Source organism: Ambystoma mexicanum, chromosome 6p (assembly GCF_040938575.1).
Source record: "Ambystoma mexicanum isolate Mex_15411 chromosome 6p, UKY_AmexF1_1, whole genome shotgun sequence".
Classification (NCBI taxonomy): domain Eukaryota; kingdom Metazoa; phylum Chordata; class Amphibia; order Caudata; family Ambystomatidae; genus Ambystoma; species Ambystoma mexicanum.
The window spans coordinates 1,033,899,005-1,033,920,120 of NC_090935.1; the positions used below are offsets into that span (position 1 = coordinate 1,033,899,005).

A 21,116-nucleotide genomic window follows, 5' to 3' on the forward strand; every position below is an offset into this window, starting at 1 on the left:
TGGGACTACACCCCTCAAACGTGTAGCAATCCCACCTCGTCAAGGGTCAGGGGGAGTGAAGCAAAGGCATTCTGCAGTGAGGTTCATTGGCATTCCTTGGCAGGGTGTATACAAACCCAGGCAGGTATCCTCAGTCAGGTGATAGCAGGGCTTTATTCTTTAAATTGATAGAGGAAATCATTACCGCCAGTGACCTGTACTGAAGGCTGAACTGATCCATAATCCTGCTTCTGCTATTGGTTGAGTTGCTGCATCAGAACCAGATGACCTACGATTTGGTAAGCTTCTGAGTTTTATGGGTGAGGCATTCAATTACTGTCTGGCGTCCCTGGACAATGATCCAAGACCCAAGAAACAAGGACATCCCGTGTGCCGACTTCGACTCCAACTACCATCAACTAATTCCCAAGAACCTCGAGCAATGGGAGACGAATACTGGATTGCAGATTTCCACAGCACCACTTTTGACTCCACTGCTTACAAACAGTGTTTGCATCTCTATACTTTGCTGTCTGCAAGATCTCTAAAGTGGCTGCGAGGCAATAGCGGGTGTCTTATGAAACTCTTCAAGAAACGAAGTAAGGCAAGGAGTTTACTATTGCTCTGATGATTTTTACCTGGAAATGTGCCTTTTAGGGGTGCTGCGAGCATCATTGAGCACCTTAAGTGGGGTGCAAAATGGGGTGGCACTGAAAGTAGGAACCGCTCAAATGCATCACTTAGTAATAATGACTCCCCTAGTTTGTTGATCTTCATGATCGGGGTTCCAAGTCTTCCAGCTTTGCAAAGCTGAGCATTATTGTCTTTGCACATTCAGTTCCCTCAAAGTTCTAAGGATGGATCCTGCTCTTGACCTGCAAGCCTGCACGTTTTCTCCTTTACGTGTGCTGCATTAAGCGAGCAGGCTTACTGACGCGCATGCAACGGGCAGGAACTAGCAGGCAGACATGAGCCCAGTAGGGAAAAGGAGCAAAGTAAAAGGGCGGAGCTTCCGGCTTACAACTTCCAGAGCAGACTTTGCCTGAAAATGTGACCGGGAAGCGGCCTAGCTTGGAGGGAGATTTATAAAGCTTTGCCTGATTGGGCATCTATCAGGATCCAGGCCCACATAAGCCATGTGTGCAGCTATACTTATGTCTGTGTTATTTTTGAAGACCATTTAATGAAGGCCCATTTTAAAGTACAGCTGTACAAGAACTCTTCTCTTTACTCCTGAATACAAAGTGTGTGCGTCTGCAGCATTAGGCAGTGTAATGTTCGGTCTCTGTCAACTGGTGCAATGTTCGTCTCTTTTAAAACTCTGGGTTCCTCAGTTAAATTTCTTAAGCAAAAGCCCCCAAATCCTTATACTGTCGGCTGCCCGATTACAGCTGGAATAGTCGAAAGTTCACCCCAAACTCAAGAATCTCCAGATCCCATCCGACTAGCCTTTTTGGAAATCTAATAACCGTTTACAAGGTTTGACAATTTCAGGTGTTTGACAAACAAAAAAGAAAAGAAGTCTGCTGTGTACACAGAGCTCCACAGACACGGGGGCAAATTCAAAGTATTGCTGCGCTTCTGGTATGGCTTAGAGCGGTGCCGAATCCATCCGTTAACCACGGGTGAATTGCCAGGGGAGTAGCGCTATGCCGCGGGGCTTGTGAAGTGGTCGTGCACCAAAGCTCTTAATCCCAAACTTCATATTTCTTTTAAAGATTGGGTTTTCTTTTTTCTGAGATTACCTTTAAGTCCCATTTACACAAATACAGCCGTGAAATGATTTTTGCAGTGCAGGGAGTGGTTACTGATGGCGGTCGGACCAGGAGCGGCAAGGCTTCTTGCGCGGCGGGCAATCATTTGTTGCATGCACCAGCAGAGAATTGGAGGATATCCCCGCAGGAGCTGCTGCACTTTAGATCTACCACTGCGAAACGCTTGGCGGGTAGCCTAGCTCCGCCCAGTGTGGGAGACTCCTCTTCACTGGTGGTTGTGTATCGCACACTTGCCATTTGGTGTGGCCTTGCATCGCTTTTGGCTCTTTCCCAGATGCCTTGATGCACAATTCTTGCTTTCTGGTAACCTCGGTCTTAAGGCATGGGTGGAGGAAGTGTGTGCAGTTGGCATATGTCCTGTGTGTGTGGATAATGTCTGCTGTCATGAGTGAGGACCAGACATAGGCCCACAGCGTGCTGCCACACTTAATACCGGCACGTGAAGCGGCAAAGAGTTTCGCATTGATACAGTGCATACAGGGCGTGGTCACAACACGGAGGGTTCTTATTGTGAGTAGGTGCGTGAGTGAAAGGGATCGCATCAGGCACTTGTCCTCGGGTACTGGGTGTATTGTGTGATGGCCAGGACTGTGCTCTGATTATGGTGATTCTTTGTTCATCGCTGTGCCTTGTGTATGCGTGTGTAGCATTGGTATGTCTTTTGGGGATGGTACTCGAGTGCATTCTTTCAATTAGGGCGGGAGGGAGTTGTGGGGGGCGAAATTGAGTAGAAGAAGCGAACCATCGCAAAATGAATTAACAGATGTTATACAGTGAATATATTCAACCGCAAATAGCAATGCCGCGTGTGCGTTACCTTCCCGTGCACACATCCAAGCTTACAGAGGGCCATTGCATGACTAAACATATAAAAGTGCTTTGTTTTGGTTTAAATAACTTGTTCTGTCTAATTGAAAAACAAATTATCTTGAAGCAAACCCAACACAAATTTGAACAAAAATTCAAGTTGAATGATTTTTTCTTTTTTCATTTAACTTTTGCAAAGTTCAAAAAACAGTTTACTTTTTAAGGTGCTTGAGTGTGATGAAGGCTGAACTGATGGCAATCTGTGGTTTTCCACATTTTTGGACAGCCGGCAACGGTCGTGTGTCATTAGCTATCCCACTATGCCGACCGTAGCCATCCAGGGAAACGAATGGGACGGAACAGAAATGGCCAATCACCTGTGCGGACCAGCTGAGCGGTGATTTTTAAATAGGTCACTCTGCAGATATTTTTACATAAGGAAAATGGAACATTTTACAACACCCTATATGGCTACTTTGGTGAAGAAACAGAATTACATATACAATTGGTTTTAGGGACTTCTAAATTGGGTGATCGGCGAAAGTTCATGGTGGGCGCATCACTAGACATACGGTGCCCCCAACCCCTGGAGGCTCATTGAAACATCCTGTCAAGTATACATGTGAACCTCTCCATTCATGATTAGACTGAAGGAAGCCAGGGTTTACAAAGGTCAGGCAAGAAGGTTTGGAGGAGGCCAGGCAAGCCTTGGGAAGAAGGCAGACAAGTAGAACATGTGCAGGCCAGGAACGCTGGCACGGCAACAAGGTGATAAGGCAGGAATTGTTCACCCAAGAAAGGCACAGATGACGCAGGTTTTTAAAGGTTTTTTGGAAAGGCAGCAGTTCTCTCCGTTGTTGGAGAGAAGTAGGCGGCAGCATGGTCCATCAAAAGACAGCTGCCCTAGTAACAGATCTGGGAACCCAGAGAGGTAAGGTCCCACGCATATGAAAAGCTGAAAAGTGTCAAAACTTGATGACTTTGGAGAGCAAGTCATTTTTAAATATTTTTGTATTTCATTGTGCAGTAGTTCAACATGCGACTCTTTCACAAACGAGAAACAGTAGAACAACGAATTAAAACGACAGGAATAAATGCATCCAATCAATAATCAATCATAAGAAGACAAAAGGCTGCAGCAGCGACACATTCCATCGATAATCTTGAAAAAACCGTAGTATCATGAATCACTCGGTGTGTGAAGCAGCAACCTTAATCCAAGAGATAACCGTACAAGGCGCTTGCAGATAAGCGTGATCCTATCAATTCCCAGCCAAACAACTAGTCTGGGATCAAACTGAAGGAGGTAGGGCGACCTCAGCAAGGCTAGACGAGCCGGAGGTAGGGCGACCTCAGCAAGGCTAGTTGAGCCGGAGGTAGGGCGACCTCAGCCAGGCTAGCCGAGCCCGGAGGTAGGGCGACCTCAGCAAGGCTAGCCGAGCCCAATCCCTAGCATCCAGAGTATTTGCTGTACTGCCAGCCTTGAAGTTGGAATGTTACAGAGATCAGTGGGTGGACACTGCCGCCATTCTCTCACAGCTCCGGAGCTGATGCTGTTGAGCATTTAATGCAGGTGAGAATCGGGGGCGCTAGGTCTGGTGCTAGCACACCAGACCATGATAACAGTAGGTTTCTGACACTGGCGTAAACTAGTCGACTATAGGTTGGGTGGGTGGGCATGGTTTCAGGGTGAAGGGCCTTCTGTTGCAGTTATGCACTGACTAGCTAAAGTCCTACCATTCCTCCTTTCAGACACAGTGATTAGTAGCTTGGCAATTCTTCCTACGCCCTAGTTATCTGGACTATTCTGGCGGGCACAGGTGAAGTGGTTGTTCCCTGCACTATTCCATTTTCTTAAAAGAAATCGCTTAATGCATAAAATGGGTCTTACCCGGACGAATGATGGCTGGTTTGGCACCCGTGAGGCATACCTGTCTAAAATAATATCTGTGTGAAAGTCCCATACATTTTCATCTGAAATGAGGTTGAAAAAAACCTCACGAGAAAGGTCAATATGAGAAAAAGTAAAGGAATTTTGTAATGCACCAGATCTATTCAAGTGCTCAACGTATACTCCGTCGAAGCTCCGCTGTTCTGGGCTGTTCCGCGGCTTTGCAGATGTGCCAAGTCCACTGCACATTTGGGTGCCAGGGCCTGCAGATGTTGGAGAAAAAAAAGGAGGAATGTCAATGAAAGGCCCCGATTCAGCAACCTAAGTAGCCTGACGCTCACAGCCAAAGTAATCAGATTGGCAGCTGATTCCAAGCCTACACTGGGCCCATTGTCTAGCAGCCTCTCCAGGATGGCAAATCAAAGAAGGTCAACAGACTTCATTTTTTTTATGAAGAAAATATTATAGGGGATTTAAAAATGTGGAGCTTGTTCGCGTGGACGTTGTGTTCTTTGGATAGGATTTGGGGACTTAAGGTCAAAGTTGAAGCGATTGTGAGCATAGGAAGAATCGGTTGCAAGCAAATAGGCGGGCTGCAGGCCTATGGGAGAGGCTGCTTTCATCTGCTCTGGGCGTTCCATTGTTGACCGTTGAATTCACCTAGTGGTTTTACTTCGCAAATATGAAATGGCACTGGCCTCTAAGAGGAACAAAGGCTTTGGGGAGTGAGGGACGCGAGAGGGTGTAGTTTACAGTCCCCCAAAGAGTGCACCGAGAACGCTAACCAAGGTTTTGGAGCGTTCCTTGCAGCCAACCAATCCACAGGGGTAGATCCTTGCCCGTTCATACATTTCCTGTCTCCCAGAACCTGATATTCCTAGCAGGATGCTTTGACTAATCAAATAATCATGTCAGCATTTTTTGTTCCATATTTTTATTTTATACTGTACTGCGAGAATACTTTAGTTTTTCCGTTAAGGAGCCCGCAGGCAGCCTCGTTTCTCGGAAGGGGGATCTTGAGGTGAAAGATGCCTGCTGGTTGCAGAAAGCTTTATAACATCTGACCTGTAAGAGAGAAAATGGGCGCCTTTGGTGGACCCATTTTTATTTGTTTTGAGATGATCGCAGTCCCGCTTCCGTACAGGCAGTATCTATCAAACCAACCTTTTCAGGGCCCGAAACAATGGCGCCTTGTAGTCCAGTCATGCCGCTCAGTTGGCTAAAGCAAAGTCACGTCAATCTAAGATCAAACTTCATCTATGAATACATGTTTCTTTACTTCGCTCTTGTATGCAAGGGGATGTTTGCTTTCCTTTCGCAAAAAATAATAAACCATGAGCAGTAAACCCCAGCTTGACAACTGCGGGAAGTTAGTGTAAAGATGGCGGCTGCCGAGTTTGTTTTCATTCAGTTTGTTTGGAAGCTGTTTGCGGGACTACCTCCGTCGCCCAGGTGGCGGGACTACCTCCATCGCCCAGTTGGCGGCTCTGGTCAATATGAACCACGTTTAAAGCTGAACACAAGAATTGCATCAAAGTGCAGTCGATGCTATCGTTACGAGGAAAGCTAGCAAATTCGAATAGTTTTATTTTATAATGTTGTAAATTGCAGTTATCTCTGAACTGCTTGTTGCAGTGATTTGTGTGTGTATATGTGTGTGTATATATATATATATATATATATATATATATATATATATATATATAGACCTATGGTGCAGTTTTGCACATTCCCGCATGCATTTTTATACGATTTTGCAACTCCATTATTGTTACTTATAGTTCTAATTTAAGTAGTACAAATTCCCTGATGTCTGCCCCGTTCTCCATCCATGACACATCATTTTGTCACCCCACCAATTCTCAATTTTACTCTGTGGTATGCAAACGTTGTGCTGGGTCTCACTTGAGTAAAAATATTATTCTACCGCCCCCACTACACCCCCCACCCCAAAGCCATGTCTACTTATATTTTCTATTAAAAGCATCATGGGTCAAGTCCTAAAAAAGTGTGGGAACTTAACATACCAATTGAATGTGGCATCACCAGAAATGAGCAAATCAAGGGTCCCTCTAAAAAAGGGGGGGGACTCCTGAAAAAAGAAGGGGGACTCCGTCCACCCGCATGTACCCTGGACTTGAGCCCTGACAAGCAGTCACTCTCCTGCCTTTTTAAAGAACATTGAGCCCACCGGACACACTCCAGTGTCCCAACGGTGGCTGTGGGGCAGACCCACAGTTTGAAGACAGCTGACTTTCTTCATACCGTGCCCTTGTGACTTGTATTCTAGTAAAGTTTGTACGCGATAAACAGTACCATATTGCCACTAACTGCAACCTTTGAACTGTAGCAGAAAACCTTTTGGCTGTATAGGCACATTAGAAATGACCAATCAATAAATCAATACATAGTTAACTTGTGAAGTGATTGTTCTTATTTGTAGGCTATTTGTGATGTCCCTTGTATATTAGTGATAATATCATCAAAAACAAAAATGAAATATCCTGATATTTGATGTGCTTTGAATCTATACCTCACTGTCGGGACATGTGGTGTAGTTTTTACTTATTGTTTTTTGACCTGCTCGAAGAAAAGATGATGATGGCAGGGCTGCCCTAGTCCAATGCAATCACATATCTTTCCAGTTGCACCCTCGCTTTTATCTGGCACGCGGTGGGGGGGGGGAGCACACGCATGACTGCATATTAACTTTTGCAACATCACAAATAGTTAATCCTCTGGTTAGTTTTCACCATGTAAGGAGTAGCTCGGTTTTCTACGTACACTTTTAAGAGTGGCCGATGTCACGCTTCCTTCCTTGGCCCGGCATTATTTGGCATACATCCCGTTAAAGAGCATCTTGTTGTTTTTGACCCAGTCTTCCAAGATGTCGGCATTTCTTGCAGAAGTGTTGCACAACATTGAAATGTAATTAAAAGGTGCTTCCGGAGCCCTTGATCAGGTGATGGGTGGTATGTTGGGTCTGAGCCCAAAGGTCTATTGGTTCTGGCATTGGAAATCTTACATGATCACAAGTTGGCATGCCAACGGAGTGTTGCCAAACTTACTTAGTGCCAGAAGATTAGTATTGTGAGAATGAAGGGTAGTTTTTTTGGGGGGGAAGTAGAAAGAAAATTGGTTAATCTTGACATCAATGCCACAAAAGGGTCCACCCAAGAGCCAGGAAAGAGGGCTGTGTGGCATGCACACTGTTTTCCCTCTGCTCGCGGTTCCGGTTCACCATGCCTGAAGTGTCATGATCTGTCCATGTGTGAACATGATGGGGGAGGGCTGGGACTGGCTGATGGAGATGTCTCCCAGGGACTGCAAGGCAAGCCATGATGGTTTCCAGAAGTATGCTAGTTTGGACATGCAGTGGGAGTGCGCGAGCGAGCCTGGCCAGCAACAATCCATGCCCTCGGTCTTCAGCCTCGTCCTCCCACAGTGCCACGGGACCTGTAGCACAAGGCTGAAAGGGCCTTCCCGCCACCAGGGAGGATCATCTCAGTAATGGCCAAGCACATTACAGCATTCATTAACTGCCTGTGCATGAATGAGCAGACCGAAATCGCTCAGTGCCCAAGTCAGCATGAGTTCAGGGCTCAACAATATGAATGACGTGTGCGACTTATGAATCCTGTATAGTTCAGCTGCGGTTTTTTGAATGTGTAATGTTCCAATATGTTCTTTAAGGAATTACACCAAACCTTTGTGGTTGTATGTGTTACCCACGGCACAGCCTTGCTTTCTTACATGGTAAAACGTGTTAATCCATTCAAGAGGCACATTACGGTAAAGTTGAGGCCATCCTGACTCGTTGATGGAGTTTATTACAACGGGGCAACCCTCCAGACAATTGTTCTTTGCCTGCCAAGCCATTACAGAAGGGGAAAGACCATATATAAATCAGGCTTGGTCCCACCCCAAAAGGGGCAGTCCAGCCTGAACTGCTAAGTCACATCCCTTCTACATGAGACCACAAGCATCCCCAACCATGTTTCATCCTTGTTGGGCCTCATCAGTGAGCAGTAGCGTGGGTGTCTAGGCCCAGCAGGCACAGGACCCACGTCTGGGCATACCTGTCCCACCCGGGATGACAAAGCAAAAACAAAGAGGTGATGGCTGGAAGGTTTAGAATGAGTCTTAACCTCTGGCATTGCTCTGGGCAACCCTCCAGACCATCGTTCTCCAGCTGGCAAGCCATTACAGAAGGGGAAAGACCATATGCAAATCAGGCTTGGTTATTACAGATCGAATGTTGCCACTTGCTTACGTCATTTTATTTAGACGCTAATCAAACATGCATGAGACTTCTTGTAGTTAGTCAACAACACAATAAAAGCATAGCCCTTGTTTATCAGACTATATGTTGGAGCTCGAAACTATTGGAAAGGAAACCTCTTTAATGGTTCGCTTGGGTGGGCTATGTGGGGCAGTACATGTTGAAACAACCAAGACTTAACAATAGAAATTGATAGCTGGCCTTGGGTCATTGCTAGGAAGTGTAACATGGAATGTTCATATCGTATATATGGGCTTCCTTTGCATTGGACCTATGTTGCTGTCGGAGGAAGCAGAAAAGCTGATGATGGCAATGGAAGAGCTGCGGAGATCTCTGGAACCCCAGAGCACACTAAAGTAGGATGCAGATCTCTGAATATATATCCCGCAGAGCATGTTTGGGGTTTAATGGAACGCATTTGGAATGTGGAGGGGCAAGGTAGGGCACAGGTGTGCCAGTTCAAATATGACTTCTTCATTTATGGGTAGAAATGGCATTTTCTTCACCCTGTTGGCTTGTGTAAACCTAAATTTGACTGCAACTGCTCAACTGAGCTATTTAGCAGCACACCAACACTTCTCTTTTTGGTTAGTGTTTCTTTGTTATTTTCCGGGGTAGTCTTGGCCCACCGCTCATGTATAAATGGCTTTTATATGGCACCTGCATGCCCATAGGGCCGTTACCTTGCTGCTGTTATTTGCACCTCTTTAGTTGTATGTGCTGTGTGACGTAACCTCCTACTGTTTTTTCTCAGGTTAGTGGATTGTCATCTGGCAGCTTTTTAGTTTTGGCTTTTAGGTGGCACTGTTAGCACTCCCTATAAGCTTGAAACTATTGACATGGGACGTGAAGATGGGAGAGAAATGGAATAGGAGGAGGGAAACTATCTGTGGATGTCTGGTGTTTTACCCACTCTTTGATGGCCCATGGCCATACTAGTCTGTAGGGACATTCCCACCCTTTATCTGCCTCTCCTTGACGAAAGACACTCCCCGGGTATCTCTCTAAGATAGCTCTATGCTTTGAAGTGGATGAAAATCTTATTTTTAGGCAGCCCTTTGGAAGGTAATGGCTTAATTGCAAATGTATTCAATATATCTTAATAAAGTTGGCCCTCAACCACTTGATTTATAAGCCATGTGTTTGCCATTGCCCCTGTTCCTTTCAGTGAGTACCTATTAAAAATAAGCATTGATAAAGCCAACAGTTTTACCTCCTTTTGACACAATGCTTGAACTCTTACTCCTAAGAGCCCTTTAAGACGAGATAGCAATACTCTGAGGCGAATGGGGATACAGAAGTTACTCAAACAACAATCAAAACGACTCGGGAAGTTTGGCAAAGTGCGTTTCGGTTTTAATATCAATTATCTAAAACAGGGAGTACAATGGGCATCATCCGATGTTGCACAGCTCGATCTCGAAATATTTAATAAAAAACAGTTCTTTTATAACAAAAATGTGTCACTGCTGACGTCCTATAACGTGGCAAACTACAAAACCTATGAGTACCTGTGGTTGGCTCTCGGTGAACATCTACATATGTGTTCTATATAGCCACTGGTTATGATTGGGTACTTAAGTGAAGTGGGCATCAGAACCCACCCCCAATAACTAGTCATCATTATCGTCACTAAATACACAATGATTAATTGGTTCTTCAAACTATAGGGCTCTTCATTATAAGGTCCACTATGATTGGTTTGGCATCCTTGTACCCCTCTAGAATATTCCACACGCTAGCAGCATGCAGGCTACCATCGCAGGTGCATGGAAGCTCGGCGTGATCATACCTCCCCTCCAATTAACCCACTATCCCTCAACACTCCTTCAGTCTATCAGAGAATTAGGTTTGGCCTTGTAACTGTTGACTTTGTCTGGCAAATAAAGGGAGCATAGCTTCACTCTTCCAGTTTTGGCACAGCCTGACCCAAGCTATTTCAATCTCACCCATGTGACTTAAAGACTACTCTTTTCAAGCCTTTTGCAGCATTTAATCCTATTAAATGATGAACTGTAGAAACCTTTAGTGTTTTTTAATGCTGCTTCAAACAGAAGAGTGTTCCTTTCTCACATTTGTTGTAGCCTTCTTGACGGACATCAGTTTCACTGTGGTCGTATCTGCTTGGTTCTGGGCCAGCCCATCTTCTCTGAAATTTGCCTTGCCATCAGTAGTTTCCAACTGCACCACTCATTTGAAAATCTTTTTCTTTTTCACAAAGTTTCTGGCCTGCTAAAGTGCATTGTGGATTCATCCAGGCTATATACATTTCTCTGTGTATACACTGGCGCATCACCGCAGTCTAATTCACTACATAGCAAGCCTCATGAAGCCTCATGAATACATTTCCCTACTTGGGTTTCAGCAACTGTAGAAGTGTAACCTGATTTACATATTCTTCAGCGTTCCTGAAGCATGAGCATCTTCATCTTGAGCCGGAAATGTTGCTCATCTGTACCATCTGTTCTTCAATTCTTAGAGAATACTGTTACGTTTTTTCTCTCCATCCAACCTCTTAGATATTTCAACTCCTAATTCATGTGACATCATCAGACTCCTTTCTATGTTCAAATGCACATTTCTTCTGGTACTTCATCCAGAAGGATACTATGTCTCTGTGCATTTAAGTAAGGTTTCTTCAATGGATATCTTGTCTCGAAGGTTCTCTGCGGTATTGGTATACTGACTGGAACTGCACATGTCGTCATCTCTGGTTCCCAACATATAGGCAACATAGGGGCGAATGTTGGAGTAAGGATGTCTGACTGTACCTCTACATGCTGATCATACGACTACAAACAAGCCAACCATTTTGGCTTTACAAAATGCTTGTTAGTTTTGGCTGTTAGATGGTGCTTAAACACGACCTATGATGCCAAAACTATTGACATAGAAGAAGTGCTAAGAGGGAGGTGAGGAAAGCTGCACAGCTGGTGGGTGTTTTCTAATTTACCCACCCTTGTGGCCCCTCACCATGCTAATTCCTAGGCTATTCCCACCAACTACTGGCTGCCTAAAACACACACCCCTGGTATCTCTTTGAGGTAGCTCTTTTATACAGTTACATGAAACTATGGGCTTTTATGGGGTATTTATCTCCAAGCAGTCCTCTGAAAGGTAATTGCTTAATTGCAGTGTATGTCTGTTCCTATTGTAATATAAATGTCTTTACAAAGTGTGCAGGCAACTACATGATTTTTATGTGGCATGTATGTCCTTGCATCTGTTATCTGCATTGAGTTCCTGTTAAAAACCAATACTGGCAAAGCCAACCGTTTTTGGCCTTTTTATAGACATTTGCCAGTCACTAACATCACATGCCCTGGAGTTCACACCATTTGCCAGCTGTTGGCATCTTATGGCCAGATAGTACCAGTATTGCAGTGTTTGGCAAAGGCCTCTCTGATGTCTACCCTAACTGTTGGCTTTGCCACTACTTCTTTAATTGTTACAGCTGGCACAGGTTGCCAGTCATGAGCTCCAGAGGGCCTTTAGGTTTCCTTTTCTGAATGCCAGGTTTTTCGGAATGGGCCTAAAATTGCTAGTTATGGCACTTAGTCAGATTGTACTCGCTTGCCAATGATTTATTAGAAAAGCTTTTTCTGGGTCAATTTATTTGCCTTTTTTTTTTTTTTTACACCCTCTAGCAAGTTTCACATTATACAAATCTAGCGGTTGCTATGCTTGCTCTCTCTAAAGTGATTGTGATCATGTGATCTTGGCTGCTGCTTCTATGGCTCTGGTTGGCCTGCACTCGGAGGCATTGGTTAGGGGTTGGGGGGGTTACAGACGAAGGTCTTTTGGATGTAGCTCTGGATAGCAGCTCAGTGGCTACAACCAAAAGGCTAGCTAGCCCCTAGTCTCGCCATCCTGACATTAGCGTAGCCCGGCTCATATCCATACCTAGCAACACCGCTGCCTGCACTTGCATAATCCCCTTGGCTGAACCATACTTCCACAAGGACAACCTTAGAAGCAACAAAAGGGCGAATGCCTTCCCCTGTAGTAGACGGCAAGAAAGGATCTTTGGATCTACCACCTCCGCAGACAGCCTCAGTCCATGCTCCTTGAAATGCGCAAATGGCTGACCTGGCTGCATTGCATGTCTTTTTGCTGATATCTGCATGAACAGGCTAAATATCAAGGAAAGAGCACAAATGTATTAAACCCTCGCAAGGGATTGATTACCGGGTTAACATGTGCACTTTTGGGTAAATTGAGCTTTGTGGAATAGCTGAGACTCTAACTGAACATCTGTCAGCATCATTGATTGACCCAGAACAAATGGTGAAAAACAGAGACTTTTAGTGTCCCCAAACCTCCATAAGAGTTGCAAGCCCCAGATGATGGATTTTTAATGGCATGGTCTTGGGGATGTTAACTTGATGGAGAAAGATTTAACTTTGTTCCTTTTTTTTTAATTCACTAGGGTCCTATATCTCACGTTTCTCCCTGTATGCCCGTCCCTTTTTATACATGACCCATAGACCTTGAGACAGTCCTTCTACCCTCATCTCTTTTCCTTCATCTCTTGGTTGCTTAGTGTCAAATCCCCCCTATTAGACATTAGTAGTGTTTGAGCCCAAGGCTCCTTATGGTACAGTGTAGCCTCCTTGCGGCCTCACAGGTAGCCTCTCAAAAAGCTTCCTTTCCCTCTTGTTTGGGGGGGCAGGGTTCTTCCCAGAGATTCTTTTTCATTCATTTTATCATCTGAAAAGCACCTTTCACCAATGGTATGGTCCCAACGCGCTGTATGTTGAACACCTTCAGGGGCCGAGGTCCAGAGTATGGGAATATTTGTGGAGTCCTAGTATGTGTGTGTGTGTGTGCGTGCATTGAGGCCATTAGCGGTTATGAGGGGGGGGCAGGTCTCTGCCAGCCACCCATGTCTAGATGGCATGTGAATGGGTGTGGAGAGGTACACTAGCGAGATAAATTGGGGGAGCGTGCAAGAGGATAGTTAGTTATGTGTGTAGATACAGTTTTAATTTTTGTCATGAAAGGTAGCTGCATTCTTATGGCAGAGGTATTGTGCAAAGTGTCAAGCGGGAGGCTGACCGCATCTTATGCAAATTCCATAGGAAGGGGTGCGAGTGGAAAAATGCATTGGCTTTACACAGGAGACTGTTCAATGTAGGTAGGTTTGACAAATTCTTCAAACTGTTGAAGAGTCATCATGTATCAAAGCCTAGGACATTAAGATGTTCTGTTCGGGTCTGGGTTGTGGGGACAACATGTGGTTGCTTGTCACATACCTTAAAGATAAATGCACACAGGCAGATGGCCCCCCGCTTACACCCGCACAATAGGTTTCTTCTATCGCAGTGGTAGCTGACTGATAGATACATTTATAACTAAGGAATTTTGTTGATACTAAATCCCGGTCAAGGAGCCTCATTACAACTTTTCTGGTCCGGACCGCAGTGATTCCGCGGCGGCGGTAACAAAGTTTCCGCGTCCGCAAGGTTGCGGAAAGACCGTCCAATTACGTGCTGTCGGTCGCACGCACCACATGTACGCGGAAACGTTGTAACCGCCATCACGTAAGCACCCACGGAAATGGACATAGCGGCGCCACAAGTTGCGCAAAACCAGTGTCTGCCACCGTCGCTACGGAACCGGAATTAACATGATCGCCGAAACCGGAAACAGAGAGGCGGCCATCATATAAAGCACAATCCATTGCCATCCAGAGTCAGCACAAGCAGAATCCACACTGTGAGAAGCCAAAAGGGACCACCAGCATGTCTGCCCGGATTCCAGCCCAGAGGCAGCGCAAACAGCTCTTCAGTGAGGCGGAGCTAACTGTTCTGGTCGAGCACATAGTGGAGCATGCTGAGATGCTGTTCAGTGCCAATCAACGGCGTGCCACACAGCACCGGAGGAAGGAAGTGTGGGCGGAAGCAGCATGCAAATGCACTGCTGTGGGCGTGACTGTGAGGAGTGTTAAGGACTGCCACAAGCAGTGGGACGACCTCAGGCTGAGGGTGCGGAACCTGATCTCCACACACCGCCAACGCAGCAGTGGGACAGGTGGAGGACCTCATTCCCCACCGAGGCTGCAAGCATGGGAGGAGCGTTGCAGCAGTGTCCTCCACCTTGAGGGCATCCATGGGATCGGGGAGGCTGAGGCAGGACTAAGCCCACCTGCAGATGCTGGTAAGTGTGCAACCATGAATGCCATATGAGTATATGTTGAGGGCATGACTGGGCCAAAGGACCCATTAACAACCCCACCCCCTAACCCCCCGCCCCAGGCAGTGCATGGTGCATGCCTGGGCCAAAGGACCCATTAACAACCCCCCCAGGCAGTGCATGACTGGGCAAAAGGACCCATTAACACCCCCCCCCCCCGGCAGTGCATGACTGTGCCAAAGGACCCATTAACAACCCCCCCACGTAGTGCATGACTGGGCCAAAGGACCCATTAACAACCCCCCCCCCCAGGCAGTGCATGACTGGGCCAAAGGACCCATCATGAGCCATATGGTGACCAATATCACTACAATGCATTTCCGCCAACAAGCAGATGCATGTAAATGCCACTATTAAATGATCAACCTGTATGATGCATGTGATGCACCCATCAGGCACCACCACATAACTAATTGCATGCCCTCTGTGTCCCCATAGCCGTATCAAGTGACAGAGATACTGCACAACAGCCCAGGCAATCAGCTCCGGCACGGGTCCAAGCCAGCGCCCCTGCACAGGAGGATGCTGCCAGCAGTTCGGAATCTCTGCCCGCAGTTGCAACTGCAACACATGTGCCGGCCAACATCCCCACCGTCTCCATGCTGCCTGATGCAACACAGGTGCCACGGGCACCCATCATGCCACCCAACCCACCACAGAAAGCAGCTGCACTGCAGAGGAGGCAGCATTTAGTGACAACAGTGCCCCGGCAGTGCAATCTGATACAGGGCCACAGGGGGAGATGCCTACATTGGATGACTTGGAATCCTTCCATCAGCTGGAGTTCAACCCCACATCACTCCGAAGTCCCATTAGGTCACCTACCCCCTCAATGGCAGAGCTAAATTCCCACATGCAGCGGATGGAGGAGCAGCAGGCTACCCTCACCCATCTGGTGGAGAGGCAGCTCGAGGAATCTGGGCTGCAGAGGGAGTGCTACAGCACATCAGTACGTCGCCTCTCAAGGTCCATTGGATGCTTTGCCAGCACTATAGTCACCCTGGCACGCCATGTGCGGGAGGGCAATGACAACACCTCCAGGCTCATTGAGTCCATGTTGATTGGACAACGGGCAACTCTTGCACATATGCCACCTATTCCTGATTCTGTACCATCCAATACCACCACCTCATCCAGCTCTGCCACTGCCAGTCCACGGAGGCGCTCGAGTCGGCTAACAGGGCTCTCGGGCAAGGATGCACAAGCACAGAAGCGCACACAGAAGTGATGGCATGAGTGTCGGGCACTGCAGGACACATGTGGACTTGAAGGGTGTGAGGGGTGGGTACGTTTGGGTGGTGGGGGAGGTCAATTAGGGGGTTTGAATATTGGGCCCTGGTTGGGGGTGGGTACGTTTGGGTGGTGGGGGAGGTCAATTAGGGGGTTTGAATATTGGGGCCTGGTTGGGGTGGGTACGTTTGGGTGGTGGGTGGCCACGGGTGTACAGCTTCCCTAACCATTGCACCTCCTTCCCTGTTGTTAATTCATCAATATATCATCATTTAAAAAAAAAAGATACATGAGTGGACATCCATCATTTCATTTGCAGTACAACAATTCATTTATTGGCATCACCATATCCATGCAATGCTGTGAATGTGCTGTCTCTCAAAGTAAATGCGAATCAGTTCATCCCATGCGCGTTGTCCATCTAGTTGACCCCCAGGAGGAGGTTGTGCCATCTCATCCCCATCCCCATCTTCATCCCCATCTTCATCATCTGCGTCTGGGGCATTGGAATGTTCCTGCGCAGGCACAGATTGTGCAGCATGGCACAAACGAGCGTGATTTTACCCATCTTCACTGGGCTGTACAGCAGTGATCCACCAGATCTGCTTAAACAGCGGAACCGGGCCTTCAGCAGTCCGAATGTCCTCTCAATCATGCCACGTGTGCGGACATGTGCCCTGTTGTACGCCTCTTCATGCCTGTTCCTTGGCCTCTGTACAGGCGTCATCATCCTTGGCGCGAGTGCATATCCAGCATCACCTACATGGGATGTAGATGGGGGGGGACATGTCGGTGTTTGTGGTATCATGTCTTCATCAGATGCAGTGCAATCTTGTCATTGTTCATTCATGCATATGTGGCATGCAGTGGTTGGATCGGTGGGTGGTTATGTTCTTTGGCCATCGTAGAGGACGTTGGCAGCTGGATATTGACCAACGCATTGGTGTGCATGTGTATTCTGCCCTGCGGTTGACATTGGTTTGTGAGTATGGCATTGTGCAGTGATGTGCACACATGGCAGAGTAACTCCACCGTGATGAAGTAGTCGATGCAGGACGTCTCATGTAAAGGCATCATGTGCATTGGGAGGGCAGTGTTGCATATTGTGGGTGGGTGGGTGTTTGCAGTGACTCCAGGTGTACGGGACAGTGATAGTATCGACTGTGTGTGTCATGTGGCAGGGTGTGTACGGGTACACTGTGGTGACCTGTCATGTGTTGCTTTGTGATGTTTAGGATCCGCTGTCTATTCAGTTGATGGCCGGGGGGTGATGCATGTGCAGTCACAGCAGCACACTCACATTGCTCATTGCCCTGGACACACACAAACCACTTCCACAGGGTCAGTGCATTGGAAGCTGTACTCGCCCAATAGCCATGTGCTTTGTCCGGCATAGCGTTCCATGTACCGTGGCAATGTGGAATTCCGCAGTACCATTGAGTCATGGGTTGATGTGTCTATTGATCTATGGATGTTTCATGCACTAGCTGCAGCCTGCGTTAGAGATTTTGGTCACCCTGTTAAAAGTACTGCATTATGTATGTTATACATATAGGCTGCACGTCAAATCTGGAAAATGACATTCCCCAATTGTGTTATTGTGGACAAATCCAACAAACCATTGTGCCTCAGTTCATATATCTGACTGAAATGAGAGCACTTGGAAACACGGGTGTTGGACGCATCGGAAGGTCGTGTGCCATCACTTTCCTTGATGACACTTGGGGACTGGGTCAAATGACATCCCTTCCTGTGATGTCATCAGAGGTCATGTGCCGTGTGATGTCACTTCCGCTACCCCTGACATTTTGATGAAATGACATCTTTGCTCAGATTGCAACAATTAGTGATTTATTAAGAGAAATGGATCTCCAGTCATGTCCTATCGCTATATCGGAAGGCTTGTGGCTCTTGCCTTCTAAAAAAAAAAATGGCTGTGTTTAATTTCAGGCTGGCATGGTAGTTGTCACTGGACACACTCTCGCATCTGATGTACGTAACTTACTTAATGTTTTCTTTCTTTTGTAAACAGGTGCGAGTACATGATTATGACATCCTGAAAAGTAGCTGCCACTGCGTCTCGGGGCATATGTTTCACCCCTGGGCGAGTCTGGCTAATTAGTTATCAGCACTTTAGATACTCTTAATATTTGATGTTTGCTTATTAAGAGTGTGGGCCTCGAGTTCCCAGCATGCGCAGTGCTGCTGGCTGTGATGACGCTCATGATATTGGACTAGCTGGCATCCAAATGGGCATTGCATCTGCCGTGTGTAAGGGTCGCCATTTAAACCAAAGCTCCATGACTGGCGCATTGGGGCACTGCACTTCTATCTACAGGAGCAAAACACCCGCCTGCTCTGCTTTGCTCAACATCCCTGTGGCACTAATGAGGCTTTCGGAGAGATCAAAAGTTGGTAGAAATGGAGTTAGGCCACTGAGACATGTCAGGCAAGCACGTGAAACATGGGGTAGAAAAGGGCGGCGAAACACTCGAGCATGTTTTCAGTTGTGGGCCCGTTAGATGTTCCTGCCAAGGAAACTCTGAAAAGCCGAGCAGCAGATAAGGCTGGAGTGAGTGGAAGCACCAAGCGGCTACACGAGAAAGGGAGGCCATGAACTTGCGCTCCTTCTGGAAAGGGGGATGTTTTTCCTGGCGTCGGTACCATGTTTTGCCAAGAATGCCATGGATATTTAATTGAGAACAAAAGTCAAGCTCCCTGCTCCCAAAATCCTACTTCGTTGCGGGGCTCTAAAGCAAAACGCTTGGTTTGTTGGTTTGTACATTTGAGTGCTTTCAGTGCATTCATGAATTTTCTCTGTAGGCGACCCTGGACAATTTGTTATGTTGATTTATACCACTCACCGCTACCACCCACGGGCAGTATCCAGGCGCTCGCAGGGCTCTGCAAAAGAGGAGGGCTGGGTGGGGGTTAGTGAGGATAGGATGAGAGGATAGGTTCAGAACCAGGAGGAACTGGCGTCTGTGAATGTTGTTTTGCATGTGGGAGTTGGTACGGAAGAGCCCATGCGTTGTAACCATATGGGTAAGACACAGTGCCTTTTGTGTGTGCCAGTATTTGTGTTGGTGTTAGTGTGTCGTGTGATGTTGTTGTGGGTTGTGGTTGTGCGCCCTGGTTAGATTGTATCCATAAGTGATCCGGAGTCGCGGGTGGCAGTTGCTGTATGATTATCTGGTGTCTTGGTGTGTACAATTGCCGTTGATGTCTTTATGGACTTTGTGGCGGGTGGTTCGCTCTAGGTGTGCTTCCAGAATCTCAGAGAGATGGTGGGGTGTGAACATTGATTCTTGCTGTGTTTGTGTAGTGTGGCTAGCCCAAAGTCTAGTGTAGTTGCTTTGGTTATGTTGGAGGAAGGGGACGTGAGTTAGTAGGTTGGTCGGTTTGGTGGAGCCTCTGGTGTGACTCTTTGGTTGTTGCTTGATGGTGTCAACCCACGTTATTGGTTGCAGTTCGTCAGCCCATCTTGCCTGCTCTCCAGGTCCGGGATGACACGGTTACGCTGCAGGTTAGTGGTTGGAACCTAGTGTGGTTGGAACCTAGTGTGTTCCTTGTTGTCATAGTAGAGGGAAAGACTGATGTCTGGTCGGTTCCCAGAGGGGTGCGCAGCATGACTTCTAATTATAGTTAGGAGGGTGCTCTGTCGGGAGGCCCACGGTTATAGGTTACGGTTGACCTATTGTGGGTGGCCTGATTGAGGTGTATTATGAATTTGTGGCTTACCTGTCTGAATTTACATGGTGTATAATTGGGTTTGGTGCTATACCTAAAATCTTTCCTTTTGGTTGGTCTGCAGTCTTTTGGAGCTCTGTCTAATTGTTGGGATAGGGAAGGGGTGCGGGCAGGAGGAGGGGGTGGGACAGTGTTCTAGTTCTCTAAGCCATTGGTGCTTTTATCTGTAATCATTTAGAATAATCCTACGTGTGAAGTAACAACGTAGGGTGGAGAACTGGGCCCTGCGAAAACAAACTGTGCATGTATTTAATAAACCTAACCAAATTGTAATGTCAGCAACAAGTATTCATAATAATCAGAATATGATTTTTAATGTATGTATTTTTACCACTTTAGGAGAAATGGAAATGCCAGACTCCCATGATCCTTTGGGTCAGATGGACAGCCATGACCGACTCGTTCCAACAGCAAAAGGTAAAAATAAATATTTAATGTTTGCTTGAACTCACCTGGCCACTAATTTACCAAAGCATTAATACTTTCTCGTGCACGTGTTCACTGTGGCGGTTCCCTTGAGCCGCCGATCTAGAGCTTTGCTTTACCTAGTCTCTTTTTCGTCCTCATCTAGTGGCCCTTTTGGCAGGCGTATTGCACAGTCTTTTTTCCACCTCCTCTTTTTTTTTTATCTTTCCCTGTGTCTCCGGTTTGCTTGCTTTGTGTTTACTGCATCCTAGGACTCTGAAGACACTCAATGCGTTATGTGGTGGTATGGACATTCCCTGCACATACTTCTGTTAATCAGCATGCATGGCCATGCTGGCATAGAGTGAATAAAACAGCACTTAATAACGAAGTGGATGCAAAAACATATGCTTTATATGAAGGTGTATCTGTATTGTTGTATACCTCTGCAAAGCGCTGCGTTGCTTCTCGAAGCTAGGCCTGCACTCAAATACCCTAATAATTATAATGAAAAAGGTGAAAATGTCGACTTAGGAAATATGTATAGGTCTTGATTGGCTCCAGAGTGGAACAGGATCTGGCAGGCCTGCAATGGCTGGCCGCCTCTTAGGACAGGCCCATGGTGCATATTGATCTGCTGTCAAGCTGCTGTGCCGTGCAGGGTAGAGCAAAGTCATGTAGAAAAGGACAAGTAGCCCTTGGGAGTAGCGCAGGAATCATATAGTACATGAATACTAAGTATTCATTCATAAATCCCGAGGCTTGCACCAGGGATGCCGATGAGTAGTGCAGGAGGGCCTGA

At 46.7% G+C, this 21,116-nt stretch overlaps 1 protein-coding gene across 1 annotated transcript in view; it reads left to right on the forward strand.

The window, feature by feature from the left end:
- ROR2 (receptor tyrosine kinase like orphan receptor 2) overlaps positions 1–21,116 on the forward strand; it is a 305,482-nt gene that overhangs the window by 185,444 nt on the left and 98,922 nt on the right. Inside the window, exon 2 of the mRNA XM_069625636.1 lies at positions 20,249–20,326. Coding sequence (XP_069481737.1) covers positions 20,249–20,326 — 78 coding nt within the window. The remainder of the gene's footprint in view (positions 1–20,248; positions 20,327–21,116) is intronic.